At 37.1% G+C, this 19625-nt stretch overlaps 1 protein-coding gene across 1 annotated transcript in view; it reads left to right on the forward strand.

Moving 5' to 3' along the window:
- ptprr (protein tyrosine phosphatase receptor type R) overlaps positions 1-19625 on the forward strand; it is a 91812-nt gene that overhangs the window by 30525 nt on the left and 41662 nt on the right. Inside the window, exons 3-5 of the mRNA XM_088644556.1 lie at positions 11497-11610; positions 12535-12684; positions 18141-18251. Coding sequence (XP_088500682.1) covers positions 11497-11610; positions 12535-12684; positions 18141-18251 — 375 coding nt within the window. The remainder of the gene's footprint in view (positions 1-11496; positions 11611-12534; positions 12685-18140; positions 18252-19625) is intronic.

Here is a 19625-nt window from a genome sequence, read left to right on the forward strand (position 1 = left end):
TCCTGACAGTACAATCCAATATATACATGTAGGCTTAACCTACAACTCTTTATCAAGGGTGTATGTAAAAATAATCTCAGAAAAGAGTAGAGAAAATACAGGATACCTGTAATTTTATTAAAGAGGTAACTGCTCAGATTTCCATTGAAAAAAGTCATATTTTTGTACAAAAATCCTATTTTAACCAGGACAGTAAGCTTCCTTATAACAAAAACTATGTATGCTGTTTCTGGAGTCCAGAAAGGGGATCTCATGTACAGTAACAGAAATTATTCCGGGAGTCAGTCTAAGCAATCAAAAGTGAACATTGGTACTGTATACTGGTTGTTAACAGTGTTGTTTAAAGACTCTTTTGTGTAATACTTCTGATTCATATTATTGTTGAAAATTCAGACTTTTGCGATACAGACAATTTCCCAAAATAATATAGATTAATTTAATTATCCATTTGTCAAATTGTACTGTCTGATTGCTTTTCAATGGATATAAATTATATTTGCAGAAGAGAAAGTTGGTGAATGGAACATCCAGCTAAGTCATGTTGTGGTGGTTGAGCCAGTGTAGTTATTAAAAAAAGAGACTTGAATTCTTGGTTCACAGGGCTGTTAACTAACAGATAAACACAAAAGGACTTTTGTAACCTTTTATGTTTTCATAGCTTGACCGTGTTTTTTTTTTTCCTTCTGCAGTATAACTTTGTATGTTCATACTATAGTATAGTCATTATTATCTTATACAGTAATATGTTATACTGTATAATATAGTGTCATTATGTCCCAATTTGAATGGTAAGCAAACAGACTCTATGATTCAACTCATACTGTAGCATTGAATACCACATTTTAGAACAGTACATCAAATCAAATCAAAGTTTATTTATCAAATGCACAACAATACGGCGTGCAGCAGTAGTTGAAATGAATGTCTTTGAAATGAAATGTCAATGTCAATGAAATGTCTTTTCTGCGAGCTCACAAAAATCACAAGAATCACAAAAATCACAAAATTCACAAAAACACAAAAATCACAAAACACAAAAATCACAAAAATCACAAATCACAAAAATCACAAAATTGAGGTTACGTTTTTTTAAATTGAATAAAACTCAATATGAGTAGAGCTGCTGTGTGTCTATGGTGTATGCAATATATACAGTACAAGTAGTGCAGTTATGCTGAATACAGTGAAAACTGTGTGTCCATGTAGCCATTACAGGTGATTTGCTAAGGAGCTGCAGATTGTCTATATCTTATTGCCTGGAGGTAGAAGCTGTTCCGTAGTCTGTTGGACTTGGACCGAATGCTTCGGTACCATTTACCGGACAGTAGGAGGGACAACGGTCAACAAAACCATCTCTTCCCAATTACGTTTTATAGTAGTTGTTAAGTGCAGATGCTCAAGTGGGATGACTGCACCTTCCTTAAAAAATCATCTGAATCAATACTCCCAGGGAAGATAATTAGGTACCAAGGGGGAATAATAGTTCAGAAAACAAGAAATGTGCGTTTGGCATTCTGCTTGTGACAGGAATATGCAGGCAGGAAAAAAGTGATCCCATTTCATGTTCTCAGATTTTTGTTCTTGGTAAAAAAGTGTTGTGTCTCTTTCCTGTCTGTGGGAAGATACAAGTACTGGATGTCTTTTCCCAATGGAGAATGCCAACCTGTTCCATCCCTCAAAATAACAGGCACAGCTGAGTCATTGTCGAGGAGTACACCTTAACAGCTCTTGAAGTAGACTCTAGGTGTTTTGTGCTTACATTTGTTCCTCTGTGAATGTACCGGTATTGTCATCCTCTGAGCGGTCAGCAAAAATGTGCTGAGAACCAGAAAAAAAAAAAAAAGCCCTAGAGAATGACCCAGGGTGCGGCCTGCCTCTGCGTTGCCTGGCACAGTTATCAGGTGAGTCCAGGGAAACAACCAATTACCGTCTGTCTTTGTTTTGTTTGCCTTCCTTTTTGAACACCACAAGCTCCAGAAAACAACATCCCATCGCTGTCATTACAGATTCTGTCATTTTTATTTACACCTTCAACCTTGTAGAGCACCAGGCAGCAGCCTGCAATGTCAAGTTCATCAAAGTTTGTTTTTTATTGGTATTGGAACATTCCAGAATTGAGCAAATTGTATAGGCATGGGCTGATTAGTGTGTCGAGATGATATTAGTGACTAAACATTGTAACTAGAAGTGTATCTAGAAGAACCAGAAACTGGTTCAGTGTTTGGCATTGCAGTGCTTACTTCTGCTCCTTAGAGGGACTGAGCTGTTGAGGACAAACTGTACAGTAGTGGGGCTAGTCCACATTGTGTAGATCTACGGAAAACAGGACAACGAGCTGGGAATAGCTGCAGCACAGAACACTGCAATTCTGGGGCAGCAAGGTGTAAGGAGGTACTGTAGTTGTGAAGAAATAAAATTGCAACAGCCATAAAGTAAAAAAAAGGTCAATTTTGCATTTTTAAGTGGAAATTGATTTTGCCTTGTATTTTTGTATGTATTAAGCAGTGGATGGATCAGAAATCATAGTACAGACAGCAGATGCTTTGTCCTTGGAATACAACTTTTAAAACAATTCTGAAATTCAAAAAGCCGGAGTTGACTCTGCACCTGTACAGGTATATGAAGATGTATAGTACTGTATGTGAGCAGTTTAGGAAACAATGGGCAATTTATTTTTAAAGAGTTGTTGATAGTCACGTTTGTAGTGTGGAAATGTACTTAATGTGTGTTGGACCGAGTGAAAGTGAGGAAAGGTTCCAGCACAAATAAGACAGATGTCATTCACCTCTAGAGGTGGGGGTAAACTTGTGTGCTCCTAATTGCTGAATGAGCTATTACGTTCTTCATCAGAGAGCAGCTGTGAGCTACAGTATATCCTGTTTTCAGCTTGTCCTCAGCAAACCCTGTATAAATTACATGCTTCTCTCTGCGGTATTGGACGCTGCTTTCTGTTGTATCTCAGGAAGCGACAAGGAAGACAAGGATTTGATTTAGCCCTTAGAGTCCAGTAATGCAGGATACCTTTCCTCAGCCCAAACAAGTGGTGTTTACATCTCTGTCTTCCCAGGTGGAAGTAGAGTGGAAGACATTTATTCTTAACAGTAAGCACAATAACAGCATGTAGCCTTACCTGACTCCTGTCATGTCCTGTGCCTTCAGTTAGCTGGGGGCCTTAGCTGAAGTGAAGCTACAGTATGCTAATTCCAAAAATGTGTGGTAGGATCAAGTTAATTTCTTTACCTTTTTGCCATCAACTGATGGTTTTTGTTCACAATGACACTTAGGTTTGTTTAGTTGATTTTCCTCATATGGAACTTTGCTTTCTGGTTTCACAAGAATTCCTTGCAAAAAAATTAATGTTTGAGAGACTGACTCTCTTGCACTGTTAGCTTGCTTCATAATATTTTCAATCATGTTGCCTGAGTGGAAAGTATTGGATATACTATATTGTACCTCTCCCATTACATGTCTTTATCAAAGTCAGATGCAATTTTTCTGGAATACATAAAACGTCTGTAAAAATAACTATTGATGATTAATTTCTAATGGTTTAGAACGTGGTTGTGATCACATAATGTTGAAGGAATCCTACTAATGCTTCAGTATTTATCCCTGATCCCTGAAAATTAAACGTATTCATATAAGTTCAAGTACGGCATTTGATTTAAGAACTGTGATCTTATCATACAAAAGAGTGTCAAGATTCTTCTCTCTGTGTATTTGATTAAACCGAGCAATTTGAAGACAATTTTAGGATAGTTTATTATAATTAATAAATGTAAGTTATTGCATTAAGAAGGAAATAACCCTACCAAACACAAAAATATCTGCAGTTGTGCAATGTATTGCCTGTACTTTTTTACCAAGGTTCAGCGCATGAAACTCTTGTGACCATCATTTAATGTCTGCTATGGACAATGGATGGTGAATGTATTCATGCCAAATAGATAAACAAAGAGGCCAAGGCATAACTAATGACTTTGTTTCTTTATGGGACCATTTAGCATTTCATATACATTAATCATCTTTTATCTGGGAGACGTAGTAAACCTATTTGAAGAGAGATAAGCACACAATGGTAGACTGACTGTAGCCCAAGGATTGGTAACTTTTTCAGAATGGCGTGCCAAGAGTTATATAGTGTGTACTTTAACGTCAGTAATAGTCCTGCTTACATTGTGATTACCCATCCATCCATTTTCTAACTGCTTAACCAATTCAGGGTCGTGGGGGAGCCAGCGCCTATCCTGGCGGGAAACAGCCGCAAAACAGTAGACCCCATGCATGGGATGCCAGTCCCTCAGAGGGCACACACAGACACAGACACACACACTCTCACACCAGGGCCAGTTTTCCCTGAAGCCAGTTAACATACCAGTACAATATGTCTTTGGGTTGTTGGAGGAAACTGGAGCACCCTGAGGAAACCCATGTGAACATACTGTACGAACACAAGGAGAACACCAGGAATTGAACCAGGTGCCCCAACACTGCAAGGCATGCTACCCACTGTGCTGCCCATATTGTGATTAAGTTAAATTCGTATTAACGTATTATGCAATTTCTATATAATTTATCAATTAAAATATATAGAAAATGTATCAATTAAAATATCAATCTTATGGTTTAGTGTAATCCTTGCCCTCTAATTCTCTTTCTATCTCTGTAGTTCAGGGGTGGGGAACCTTTTTTCTGCCAAGGGCCATTTGGATATTTATAACATCATTTGTGGGCCATACAAACTTATCAATTTAAAAATGAGCCTGCTATATTTGGTCAAACATTTAATTAACTCACCCCTAATGTGATGGCTGGAACTGCTTCTCTTTGGTGAGGCCTATGTGTTAGCTGGTATTGATGATGTTGCTACTCGCAACTGCGTAGGGCTGGGCGATATGGCCAAAAACATTATCACGATAACAATTTTAATATCAGTCAATATCAATAATTATCACGATAAATGTCAAATCATTATTTCTTTCAAGTTTAAAGGCAGATTTTTTCTCCTGAGTGAAAGTTGAAGAAACCAGACAGTTAATTGGTAAATTAAACAACTCTTTATTTTAAGAACACAACAAACACTTGCCAAACGGCAGAAACATTAAACAAATCTGTTACCTGCCCGGTCTGTAACACGCACGCGCACTTGCGCAGTATTTTGTGCGCATGCACATGCGCATATCATGCCCAAAGCATAAACATATATATCGAACATTCATCGAACTTTTTTTATCGCGATAATTATCGTTATCGAATTATCGCCCAGCTCTACGCCTGCGGTTGCCTTGGCAGGGCCAGACCAAATGATTTATACTTATACGGTCCACGGGCCTGACGTTCCCCACACCTGCTGTAGTTTGAGACTTTAACCAGCACAGAAGTCCTTGGATGTTCAGTTGGTAATTTGCTCCTTAACGTGGGAGGGACAAAGAATTATGTGAAAATCTCTGGTCACAGAGGATTGTAGATCAAAGTGCTAACCATAGTGAAGATGCCAGTTTCTTCCAACAGTCAAATTTCACAAGCAGGGATTTCCAACAGGTCATGACAGAGATTACAGTATCTCTGTAAGTTGCCTCAAGTGTGTGTCACAGATCCCTACACTTCAAGGGCCATAAGTATGAGCATTGTAATTCAAAGAGTCTCAAAATCCTCAACACCCATTCACTGAAACACTTTTAAATAAATGTTGCTGGTATCAAATTTGTGACACGGGGTCAAAATGCTGGGAATCCTGAAATCTGATCGAAAATGTTGATGTGATTTCTTGCATGTGCAAACCAAGATCAGCAAAACTGACAGTGTGATATTTCAATAGTCCTTTAAGATGCTCAGAATAGCAGGTTAAGGTGTCAATGTTCCAAATTGTCAAATTGTGCAAGAGGTGCCTTCCATATTTCAAAAGCACCCATAACAGTTTGTTCTGCATATGGAAGTTGAGTTCTTAAAGATACAACTTGATGTCAGCTAGAAACATTAATTGTGTGACCCATATGTTATCATCCAGTTTGGGTAGTTTAGGGTAGTTTTGTCCCTTTTCTGATAAAAAGATCTTAAAAGCATCCGTCCACTAAACATGCCAAAACCTCTCCACCATGGGAAGTGTTCTATAGTACATTCTTCAGACACTCATTGTTATTCCAAATCCAGGGTGCCTGTGTGTGCAATTGGAGCTTGCTGCTGGAAAAGTTGTTGGAGGTCAAATAATTTATCACCCATTCAGAAAGCCAGCTGTACTCCAGCAGAGAGCTTGTCTGTTATCAAATGTAGCATGGCTCTCAGCAATATTGGAAAATAAGAGTTGGGGCAATGACACACCTCTTAGCTCCTGTATGGACTTCAAAGTGAACTATAATGAATACATTAGTGATGGTTACTGTATGTACAGTATATGGTCATGATTCAGGCAAAGGATACTGGCAAATTTTAGAAAACATCCATACTTCACGTGGCCCTTCCAGAATACCTTGTGATACACAGTGGCAGTTGCCTTTGTCAAATAAATCAATGCTACAGTAACTAGAGGTTGGTGGTACTGTACTTCCAACTTTTTTTAATGTAATCTATTGCCAGAAAAATCATGTTGGCCATGCCTCACTGGGAAAAGTTCTTCAGATTCCTCTTGAATTGTATCTTCCTTTGAAGATTGAAATTCTTTTGGGTTAACCTCTGTACTCCAGATCTGTAGGAAGAAAGCGAGGAGATGTAATGTTAGTTCATTCCACCATGCTTACAAATCTCAGTGGAAATCCCAGTACCTCCTGCTACTTTGTTGTTATTCATTGTTGTAATACAGTAGCTTTCATCACTTTCCTTAAGTTTAGGCTTAACTATAATTGTGTGTGGGAGGCACTCAAATATACTGTTATTCACAGTGCTTTATTGATTTCATAGATGTTCATCTAAGAAGAAGAGATGACCTGTTTTCTTTCCTTAGGTCTCCATATTACTAGTCCTTTGATATTTGGGCCATAAACACAACATGCATGGCAGTCAAAAACCAGAGATATTGCTTAACGTCAGAAAGATGTTGTATTTCCTTGTCCCTATCTGTCCATCACCTGTTCTACGTATCACAACTTTTTCTTTGCACCCTTGCCCTTGCTTGCAGGTAGGCCAGACTCTCCTGATTAGAGTCTGTGTTGCTCTACAGTGCACAGAAAGCCTTGCACACATGATCAGTATTTTCTTAGATAACCTGGTCATTTTTGTCGAAGCAATCCTGGTGTTTCCTGTTGTTTCTTTGTAGACAGAAGTTATGAAGTTAAGCTCCATTTTGGCTGCCTTAGTGTTGTGGACATGGACACTGACACAATCAGCCAGAGGCCGGTGTTTACATTATGGTTCTACTCAGAACTTTGTTGAATGCTTGCAATATACAGTAGTTACCTTAGACTTGTCAACTTAAGTGAGTGCAAATTATAAAATACACGAATACTAGAATAAAAGTATTTCCAGGTCCTGTAAAATTCACTTCACAAGTGTCCTGAATAGAACAGCCTAAGGGGAAATACAAAGGCTTGTATCCAAAGGGCCCTTTTGCCACTCTAGCCCATTTGGTAGTTGGTAGCTAATTGAGTCAATGGTCTCATCTAGCCATTTTTTGAAATATTATTTTTTTTAAAACCACGCAGTACATTGGCTTCAAAAACATGTCAGAGTACCCATAAGATAACATTTATGAGTTTTTTTAAAAATAGACCATGCCCACAATTTGCCTGAATAAGAAACCAGTGGGGTTCTCTGTGGTTTGAGAGCTATACAGTAGAGCATTATTTTCTGCAGCACCATGCCCCTTGCAGAGCCCAGAACAATTTCTTTTACTTGTAGTAAGGTGCACACACATGTCTCATTTGTTTTCAGGGAATGGAGGTGTTATTGTATTGTGGTATATTGTCTTGTGTTGCCTTGTGGCTCTTACAAAAGTGAATTACACAAGTAAAATAGTGATCATTTAGAGAAAATAAGATTGCTTCAACAGATGAAAGGCCTTACAGACGAAAACAAGGCAAAGCCTTTAGAATTGTCTTGTGTCATGGTTGTACTTGTAGATGGATAATAATGTAGGAGGATTAAGATTTGTTGATTTGTTGAGAGCTTATTTGTTTTTCTTTCTTTACCAATACACACAGACCTTACAGGGCACATGGGTTTATTTCAAAAGGAAATCCCAGATTATAAATAGCTGTAACAATACATTATTATCATTCACAGCTCTAGTGTTTTAATACAGTAATCACCAGTATAACAGTTGCTGACTGTTTTGAAATGTACAGTGTATGCAAAGCTTCAGTGTCTTGTGATATTGTGAGTACAATAGGTAGTACTTGCTCAGAGTTTTGTAGTTTAATTTAATGAATAATGAATTGCTTCATTTCCACAACACAAAGAGTAGATTATGATGAAGATAAAGAGACATTTTACAGTATAGGTTTTAATAAGATATTTACTGAAAGAGGATAATTTATTGAAATTTTTTTCAGTATGAATTTAATGTACAGTAGGAGTTTAAATATACAGTATGTACTGTATGGTATTTTTTATTGTTGTAACAAATTCCCCATTATCTAAAGACAATTATTAGAGTTGTGCAACATAATATTATTTATAGTAAAGGAAAGTAAATATGTTGTACATATCTAATTGTTGCTACAAACTAATTACTAAATAAGATGCACTGTATCAATCATATCAAATATCAAAGTCTGGTCCTGACAACAGTAGGCTATGCAAGAAAATGTATCAAAAATATCACTTATATACTGTACCCCCTATATTCATATATTTATTTGTTTCTCCTGTGTGGTAACAAAATAATAAACAGGCAGCAAATGTAAAAGAAGTATAATATGTTACTATTACACAAAATAAAACATTCTACTATTATTAGCTGATATTTTCAGATACTGCTTTCTACAGAAAACAGACCACACAGACATCCACACTGCAACAGAGACACAAGTACAGTAAAGGAAAAGAGGGAACACATGTCTTATTAATTAAAAGATCTCACTCAAGACTAAAAGCCTCTCTAAAATAAATGCTAAACAAAAGGGAATCTACAGTATTTCCTTACTAAAAATACTACAAAACTAAATAACAATAGATTTTTTTTTGCCTGGTTCATAAGAAATTGGAATTTCCTACAAATAAAAAATAAGTCCCTCTCATAAGTCCAGTCTTTTTATTGCCCAAATGACCCTTTTTCTGGACACTTGGTCTGTCAAACGCGTACGTTCTTGCGGTCTTCTCTCTCCTCCCTGCTCTTTGTTTCTACAGTATGTGTACTTCTCTAAGAAGGCTTATTTAATGATTTAATACCAGTTGGTTTTAGTCTGAGTTAAAATTAGTATAACTGTTTGGCCACCTAAATCTTTGGCCATTGTGACTAAACACGATAAGGAGGGTCGTGCAAATCTTCTCAAGGCAGCCTTAAGATTTTTTTTTACTTTTCACAATAGGGTACTTTTGATTATGAGTTCAAAAATTCACATAAATAACATGAAGTTCATATAATGAGGAGTGAGTGTGTACAATACACTGTTACCTTTTGTGATATTGTCATACCAGAAGGGGTGTTTGTTTGGGTCATAGGAAAAGTGCATGGCAATGACACCATGCGTGAGACATCCCATCATGCCATGCACAAGACAAGGGCCATACTTATCGCTCATGTTGCGTGGGCTTAAGTTAGGAGAGGGTAACCCCTGTGGCCTGCTACTGTAGGTGTGGCTGCAAGCCAGAAGTGTTTTCAGGAACAGCCACTTCATTCCTCCACATGATCCTAACTCCACTGTAGATACTGCTGTAATTCTGTGTGAGAAAGAACAGACAGCACAGTACAGCTCAAACTGTACAGACTGATTCAGTGGAAGGGCACGCAGGCTTCATAAGCCTGATACAATGTTTGTAACATACCTGCAAAACATTGCATTTGTGGTCTAAATCAGTAATCCTAGTTTTTTTTGTGCAGTAACAGTAGTGATTGTATTCAGTTCAGTAATACCAGTTAGCTGGTATTACATTTACTAGTACTATTGAATTATCATGATAGTAGTAATACTGTTGCAAGACTGGGAGGTGTAGTCAAGCTTGCTGCCATTTTGCCAAAATTCCCAACCCTACTGGAAGAGTGGTTATCAGCTTCTTGGAGCATCCTTTGAGCTGTACCTCAGGGCATGATCATTAATATTCATAGTAGTGAAGGCACAGGCAATCAGTGATAATTACAATTATGATTCTTATTTGTATTAATAATAAATTTCAAAATGGAGGTTTCACCTTGTGCTTTCTCCCAAAATGGTACAGAAAAGTGGCATTCCTGACTAGATACAGTATAGTTCCAAATGGCCTAAATCATATTTTAATAGGATCTTTTAAGTACAAGACATCAATAGCAGATAAAATATTTCTGGCTTTCATACACAATGCTTTGATGTTTAAAGTGGCCTCTGTGTTAATTAAGCTTAATTTCAAATGTATTGATATACCTTTGTGTTTTTTTTCTGAGGCACAGCTGGGATTCCCAATGTGAACCTGACAAATTTGATTCACTTATTTTTACAATGTTTGTACATGTTTTTCAAATGTATTCAAATGTCCTTCTGTCATTTTGACCTTTCCTTGCCTACGAATTTAAACACTGTCATGCTGGTGTTGTCTAAGGCATAGTAGAAAGCATTAAACAGATGTTAACATTTACAGTATGACTAATAATGCTGAAACATATTAATGTTGACGTTCTCGCATGTACTGTTTTAAGTGATGTAATGGTGAACTATAAAGAAAGCTATAACCTTAATGAACCTTGTTATATATGTACTGTAGATATTACAACTGAGATACAGTATTCTGTAAATCCAATAAAGGAAACAAGGAACCTGTGTCTTATCAATTAAAAGAACCCACTTGGGACTAGACTAAAATGCTCTCTAAAATGGATGCTAATCAAATGGGAACATATACAGTATACAGTAACTGTAACTATCTTGTATTTTTTCTGTATATGATATAATGTAATTTTGATTTTTTTCAGTTGTAGGAAGCAGATTGTTCCAGAGACATTTAATAATATGGGTGCTGTTTGTATGATTGCCTGCTCTTTTCTTGTTTGATTAGTTTGTGTTAGCAAATGAAGACTGTTTTCTGCATTTCAACCTTCAGCATGGAAAACGCAGATTAGTACTGTATACTGACCTAATACTGTATAACATTAGTTTCACTATCATGATAAGCTTGTTGTTGGACTAACAATTCCGCTTCAGAGTGCACGAGGTGGGTCTGAGTTTCCAAGAGCAGTATCTTAAGAAAGTTAAAAAATGAGAGGAGGCCATTCGTCCTATCTATTCTGTAAGGTAGTTAGTAGTGTATTGATCCAGGCACTTCATCCATCCTTTCTTGAAAGGAGCCAGAGTATCGCCTTCAACAACATGGCTGGGCAGCTTGTTCCACATTTCCACAGGTCGTATAAAGACTTTGTCTTCTCTGTCTTTGCAGACTTTGCAGGTGGACATTCGCAGATTGAATGTGACGTTGCTCCGAGCGTTCCGAGATGGGGTGGCGGCCGCCTTGGACATCTCACCTCAGCAAGTGCATATCAACCGTCTCAATGTGAGGACACAACAATTCTGATTCCCCACCAAATAGTCCACTACACATTAAGCTTAAGATGGCTTCTCCCTCATTAAGCAAAGCACATAATTAAATGTTATTTTGTCCTCCCCAAAAAATTGTTTGAAATAAATTTTCTTCTGATTATATGATCATATTATGTATACATAATTAACGAAGACAAAAAAAGAATTGTCTCTCTCTCATTTTAACATAATCATTAAGACTAATAGCTCAATACTGATTTTTAACTCCATGGAGCAAGGTTTTTGGAAAGTTATCATCAATGTTAATGACATGTTTAGGACATTGTGTCTGTGTTACCATGTATCAGATGAATGAACACACTTATTAGACACAAGCTCTCCGTAATTTTAACATGTAAACAAAATGAATAGGCTTTAAAAAGAGATGTTTCACTTCAGATTTGTATTAATAAGCTAATAAGCTAATAGGGTACAATAGAAAAAGTTATATACTTTCAAGGTTTCTTGCATTGATCCTTTGTTAATTTTCTGAGATGCTTCTCATATGCTTAGATAGCCTGATTTACCTACTGTACAATGCTTTAAATATGTTAATTTAGGTTTCAGTAAACTGGTGGATCAGCTTTTTAAATATGTGCTGGACCTTTTATAAACTAGGCAGCACTAAGATCTGTTCAAGTACAGTATAACAAATGGAGCCCAAGTGAGAAACTGTATTCTGCTTAGCTGAGTCAACTCTACATGGAGTTCAGCCTCTCAGAAGAGACCATATAATAGGTGGTCTACAAATCATAAACTGGCAAGTATAACATCTAGGATTTACAGTGTTTAAGCTGTTTCCAGGTGGTTTTGACAGATGGGCAACAATAACGCATCATGTGTCTGTTGTGGAATGTGTCTGGTGTGGTTTGAGGCTGAACCATCTCGTGTCTTTCAGGAGAAAAAGAACTGCATAGAGCTCTATGTGTCTTCGGAGAAACTGGGCGAGGCAGAGCCAGTACCCTCGGAGGAAGTGATTCGGTCTCTCAATGTCAACATTCTCCACAAGAGCCTCTCCCAGTTTGGCATCACTGAGGTCACCCCAGAGGTAGGTACTGTACCTTCTCTAGGAGGCCTGCTTCCTGTTTCCTGTCATGCTGTCTTTAAGATGTAGTTTTAAAATAGATGCCTTTTATTATACAGAGATGGAGGAGAAAGGGGCATGGTACAGCCTGGATGTGGGGTGTAATTGGCACAAATGGCTAGAACAGAGAATAGAGTTTTTTTCTGATAGTAGGCACAGTGTTATAGGACAGTGGGTGTCAGAGGCAAGCTGAGTAACAACATTAGGAGTATAACACGGTTCAAGGATATGAGAGTACACTAAGTGCTGTAGAGGTGTACCTGAGTCTTTGTTAAATGAGACTAAATGAAATCATAATTGCTGTTCTTAGCAGATACATTAATATTGTGGTTATTTTTGAAAGAGATAAAATGAGGAGCTTTTTTATCCCTTGACGATGTCCTTAAATTGTCAAAGCTTTTGTCTATTTTGTCTTAAGGTGTCTCCAAAGGTGTGAAAAGTGTGTGAATAACACATTTTATGTGCTGTGAAGCCTTTTTAAAATGTTTTCTTAATTTGTACTTGCACTTTCAATGAGCTACTTCAGATTGAAATGAGTTATGTCTTCGTTAGTTCAGCAGTGGCCAACAGAGATTTTGTACAACTGAGCTAAATCCCTGTTAAAGCTATTATTGATACTTGTTTCTCTAACAACTTTATTTACATCCCAGTTTCTTTTTTCTGATTAATTTTTTTCTTATTAATGAAGCTACCAGACTCATAACACCATCACTTCCGATTCAAGTACAGTACGGAAAAAAACAAAATGGTATCCTCATGGGATGCCAAAACTGAAATTATTGGAAGAAGATAAAACTTTTGAAAACTGACACTGATAGCCAAATTGTTAATGTACTGTATGTTATGTTTAATGGGACTGAGGTACTCAAGACATTTTGTATAAATATGAGTATTTTTTAAGACCTACTATAAATGTTAAACTAGCAACACACATTCACAAGGGTCATAATACATTTCCATAGTAAAAGAATGTGGTAGAATTGCCTGAAGAGTCCTTAATCTGATCGAATTTGAGATACCTCCCCTAGAAAGGAGAATGGCCAACCATGAGAATGGTTTATGTCTTCAGAGGAAGTGTTAGAGGGCAGGCTTACTGTGCATGTACTGTACGTATATACAGTACAGTACAGGCAAGAATTTCTGGAGACATTGTTCAGGTGTCACCTTGTATTGCTTACGTCCCAGGATGAAAAGGCATATGCAATTCCTGCGACATTAGTTAAAGTTGGAAATGGAGCCCAGCGTCAACCATCATTCCAAGGGCATTTGTTCAAAATGGGTCAATTGCATAGGGTATGTACTGTATTCTAACTTAATTGCACACAGTGAAAAAATATTCCCAGATCTTTCGAAATAATGCACTGCAAATATCAGACAGTAAAACCAGATCAACATTTATTAGGTCATTAATTTTCTTCACAGGTAAACATTAATTTCAAGAAATCAAAGTCACATGCACTGCTACATGACACATGTGTGTTATGCCACCACTCAGAACAAAATGGAGCATTATTACAGTCAATACCATCACTTTGGGGTAAACCTTAATATTTTCAATTGAGAGAACAAATAAGCAGAAATGGTTTCTGTTGCAATTTTTAAAAGCTGTTTATTATTCTCGGTTATTTTGGATCCAGCTCTTTTTTTTTGCTGTGTATTTCCTCTCACTCTCAGTGCCATTGTTCTGTCCTGTTCTTTTTTAAGGCGTCTATTTAAAGGTTGTTGAATCCACTGCCTGGTGCAGATCTAAGAGCCCATGGGGGCACTGTGAGGGTGTGAAGGACAAGACCTCTCTTGGATTGTGACTCTATTGAACCTCTGTTGGGATAAATCTGTTTAAATATGTTCTTTAATCACAGGCAGTCTAATGGCTTAATTGAAACATATGCTTAAATTGGTTAGAAAACCTTGCATTTTAGCAATTTGTTGAGGTTTGTCATGTGAATTACTTTTCAGTCCCATGAAGAACATTGTACAGACCAGGTCATATCTCTCTATTTTCCTGAAAAACACAATTAATGCTCATAACTGATCCAAAACTGAATAAGTGAATATGGCTGTAAACCATGACAAACAAACTTGAAGGTGGAATCTGGTTTGAAGATGTAGGATTGTGCAACCTCTGCAGTCTTTCTGATCCAGAATACAAGGTAGAGATGCCCATTGCCCAAAAATCAACTTTAACAGCGTACCGGTATTTCATTTTTCAAGATCAACTAAAATGTATTTTGCTTTCACAATACATGTGACTGCTGCTGACTTCATTAAAGATTTAATGACATATAAAAATAACATATAAGAATGGTTACAAGAGAGAGGAAGTGATTCTTGCCTGTTTGGTAGTAGATAATTGATCCAAGAATCTAATTCGGTCATTTCTTGAAAGAACTCAGGGTACTGCCTTCAATAACATGTCTGGGTAGTGTAATTGTATGAATTTAGTTATTGTACTTTTATGCCTACTGGGAATCGATCAAGTCTAAAATCTAGGCTGTTCGGCCTGTTAAGGGTTCATGTTACTGACATTCCTAAGAAAATGACTCACAGGAGCTAAGCTGTGCCAGCTTCATTCTCAGGTCAAAACAAAAGATAGTTGATTATTAAAAAGGTTCTAAACAATTCTAAACAAAAGTGTATGAAGGTCATAGCCTTGCTGCTACAGTAGTTTGTTCCATACTCCCACAACCCTTTGGGAAAAGAATTGCCTCCTGTTTTGGATTTAAATGCACTTCCATGCCGTTTTCCTTTGTGCCCTCTGCTTCATATTTCACTTTGTTATGAAGAAATCTGCTGGATTGGTTTTGTCATTGCTTGTGAGGATTTTGAAAACTTGTTTGCACTATCCTCATAATCATCTCTGTTCAAGACTATAAAAGTTAATTTCCTTCAAGATGTCTTTTAAGTTCCAGAATGTAACCTGCTGCTCTTCTTTGGACTTATTCCACAGCAGCAATATTTTATCTGTTATGTGGTGACACAAATTGTACACAGTATTCTAAATGAAGCCTTACTAATACCTTGTACAAGAATATTAAATCATTTAATTTACATTCTACATTTTAACGATATATTTTAACATAACCTTACATGTAATCAAAGTCGAACATATTGCTCTACATATTTACTTGATTCAGTTTTCTCACCCTTCTTATGGATGGGCACTTGATTAGTTGTTCTTCAGCCCATAGGTGCTGTCATGTTCTTGAGCAACTGTTGGAAGAGTTGTGTGAATCGCTTCTGCATAGCATCTCTTGTTACCTTGATTACAATTACAAGCGCTTGGGATTTATTAATTATGATAGCTTCTACTACCTGAAACACGTCTGCCTCTTCTACAGTATGTAAATACTATTTAGTACAGAACTTTGACCTTCTTCTGCCTGAGTTATGTTGTTGAAATCTTCCTCAGCCTTTATATCTGTCTGCTTCTAAGAAAAGAGTACAGCAAGGGTCTCTGGTCTTATGATATCAACATTTTAAAATTATAAAATACAATTTTAAAGATTTGATTTCTTATCCATGTATTTCTTTCAAAATTATTGCTACATGGTTTTCATTAAAAACAGTCTTGGATTGTGCCATTTCCCACTGGAATGCAAGATGAATTAAGTGATCTCTCATTACTCATATACAGTGGTACCTCTAACATAGTGATACAGAGTGATTTCACATGGTTCTGAATCTCATGGACACAATGGTGTCTGTCAATACCAAGTGGAACCATGTACAGTATGGTAGGTAGGGAAAAGAAATTGTGTACTTGTGTACAGTGGATTTGAAAAAAATATTTGTATGGAGTGTTACTCAGATGTAACTATTCTATTTTCTGTAATTCATCAAGAACCATGTATTTTCATTAACTGCAAGTGATGAAGTTAATCTTTAAATGTTTTTTTATTGGAAAATATCCCATGTACTGGATTAAATCCAATAATGAACACAGATTTTGAGATGGCATAAGCGTCGTTGACTCTTACTTTTCCGTTTCTTTTTTCATGAACTTTGAATTAATAAAGTTGAAAAATGAGAGTACTTAGCCAAAAGTTAAATTGAAAAATTACATTCTTTTTCAATTAAGGTCTCATTTTGCTTTGTAGTTGTGATTATTTAATAGGTTCCGAGCAGAAGCAATTTTTTAGCTGTCTTCTTTTTTCTCTATTTGTCATGCAGACAGCAGTTCCTCTACACGGTAAAAAGGGAAATTAGTTAGAATGGGCTTTTCAAATTACAAATACATTCTTTATGCTTTTATATAATTTATATAATAGCAAAATCCAAGCCAATGATCTATTCAGTCAACTAACTTTTGTCTGAGCTTCTAGATTGCACTGTTTGGCTTAGATTTATTTTTAATTAGTGGATTAGAAACTTGTCATTATGTTAAATTAATACACCTTTTTGTCCCTTCCTGAAAATAATGGGGAGTTAAGGGCTTATAAGAGGTCACAGTACAGCTAATCAGCTTTAATTTGTGGGTTATCTATACTGTACATGCTTTGAAGTGTATCCTTAAAATTCATTGTTAACCAAGGATAAAAAAATATTTAAGGAAAAATACTTTCTTTACTGGGAACGTTCAGGGAGAGGGTCTCCTTTGCTTCTTTTCACCACCCACTAAGACATACTGTAGAGGAACAATTTCTAAAATGTATTGTATTAGAAGAGAGCATACCGTCATAGGCTTGTGTGTATGGCATATTATGTATGCTGAATCTTGTGGTCTAAGGCAGTGACGGAAATAAGCTCCCTTCTCGCAGTGGATGCCTGCTCTCTACATGTTTTGCGTCAGCAAACAGGGAATTCCCTATTTGAGCATCTTCATAAGCAGATAATCAGTCAAGGCTCACCGCTGCTGTAGGTTAGTCCAGGGCTGGTTAAACCTCCACCACCTCCATGCTTATGCACACTGAGCTACAGTATTTCTTGCCTTGGGCTTGCAAGGGGGCTCTTGTACTGTAAATAAGACGCAGGAGTCCTTTTCCTGGTTTCCCCCTCACCTCTCTCGCCACCTGTTGGCCCCCAGTGTGGGGGGAGCCCAGAGAAGTGGAGGCAGGCCTGTGTGGTGGGGGGGGGGGGGTGCTGGGAGGTGACAGGGAGCAGCTGCACCGACAGGGCTCTTTTAAAGTGTTTGCCTCCCCACAGCGGCTCTAACCATGTTACCTGACAGAGTGTGTTTGCTTAGCTCCAGGCCAGGACATTAGAGCACTATTTTTGAGCACGGCTCAAAAACGCTCTGAATTCCCAGGCTGTATGAGCAAGAGGATTGAGTGGTCAGGAGGCAGAGCTGTCGCAGGTGGGCAGACACTGCAGGTAGACAGGAATAGCTCCCAAAACAACACAACTGGAAGCTTTCAGCCTGACTTACAGTACTACAGATTATAGTGTTCCACTAACTCCCTGCTTCTTGTTCTTCGCTATAGAAGAATGTGCTGCAGGGACAACATGAGAGAGACAACGTGTGGACCAATGAGGGATTTTATGCTGTGGTTATTTTTCTCACCATCTTCGTGATCATCATTACCTGTTTAATGGTAAGTCCTGCTTTTGTTTTCAGATTCTAAGTGCAACTGCCACCTTTTGCTATATTTTTTATTACCGGGTGTGTGTTTTGAGTACATAACTAGATTGTTTTAAGCCCCAGAGCATGCTGGCAGACAATATTGAAGTTGGAGAGCTGTGATTTTTTAATGTCCTCCGTTTATACTTTGTTGTTATTAAATGATCCTCTACAGACTAATGTAAATGCTTTGTCTTAATTCTATTTATGTTACACAAAGGATGGATTTCAAGAGGGAGCGTACTGTAAAGTTCATGTTAAACAATTAGTCGTAAGGTAAATTGGTTGTCTGGTGGAAGTGTGGAGGGCTGCACATCAGTGGTGAATGAAGTGGGTCACCTCCTGTAAGTGAAACACTTTGACGTAGGGTGGAAACTGGGATGATAATGGCTTGAAAAGTTATTTCTAAAAACAAAAAATTATTATTAACAACCATATTTGAAACAATAATTTTTCATCATTAAAAGATTTAATACAAGTTTTTTTTTCATATTTGCCGTCTGCGTAGTAACACTTATGCATTTTCTTACTGTATATTCAGGTCAAAGTGTCAGAACAAATGTTCCATTTTAATGCAGTGAACAGTAGCATTTGGATAGGCTGAACATTTCAAAATGATGTAAGGCTTTCAGGTTAGGACATCAATATAACTCTGTTTGTTTGAAAGAGAATTCAACAAAGATGGAACAGGTTATTAAAAGTCAAACTAAAACAGTCTGTAGTCAGTGTGTATTGAGTAAAGCAGTGAGTCTGCCCAGGTTAGAGCACTATTTCTTAAAGCTTTGTATGTACTGGACAGTGAGCCTGGGACAGGTATCTTTCTTCATCTGTTGTCTCCAGATAAAACATCTTCCTGGCTGCTGTTTGAAAAAGATATGTATTTGCAGCTTTGAAAAGCCTCTGCTCTTTTTGCACCAGGATCTCTTGATTTTTGCCCCCAAGAGCAATGTAACATAATCTGTGTCCTGAATAGATATTTCAAGTTTCAGAAATGAATGTTAAACAGTGTAGGTTTGTTTATCATTATTACAGAGAAACAGTCAGGGTCTTCTAGGAAGACACATCAGGGCACTGTGTTTATTGTAAGGGTGGTGACTTACAAGTAATGTCCCTGCTAAAAGGCTTACTTGCTGTCATTATCCATATTCATAAACATCATTGCAACCTCATACTATACATTCTGTTATTAACTTACAGTACATATTAGTATTTGAAAGTCATCTGATCCTGAAGAAGGAAATTATGACACCTTAATTGTACTGATTTTTGTAGTCTTAATTACTGTATATATCTACAGTACATAATATGATACTTAATTCATTTATTATTTTGTTTATTTACTTTTGTA

This window comes from Lepisosteus platostomus, chromosome 9 (genome assembly GCF_059453375.1).
Source record: "Lepisosteus platostomus isolate fLepPlt1 chromosome 9, fLepPlt1.hap1, whole genome shotgun sequence".
Lineage (NCBI taxonomy): Eukaryota > Metazoa > Chordata > Actinopteri > Semionotiformes > Lepisosteidae > Lepisosteus > Lepisosteus platostomus.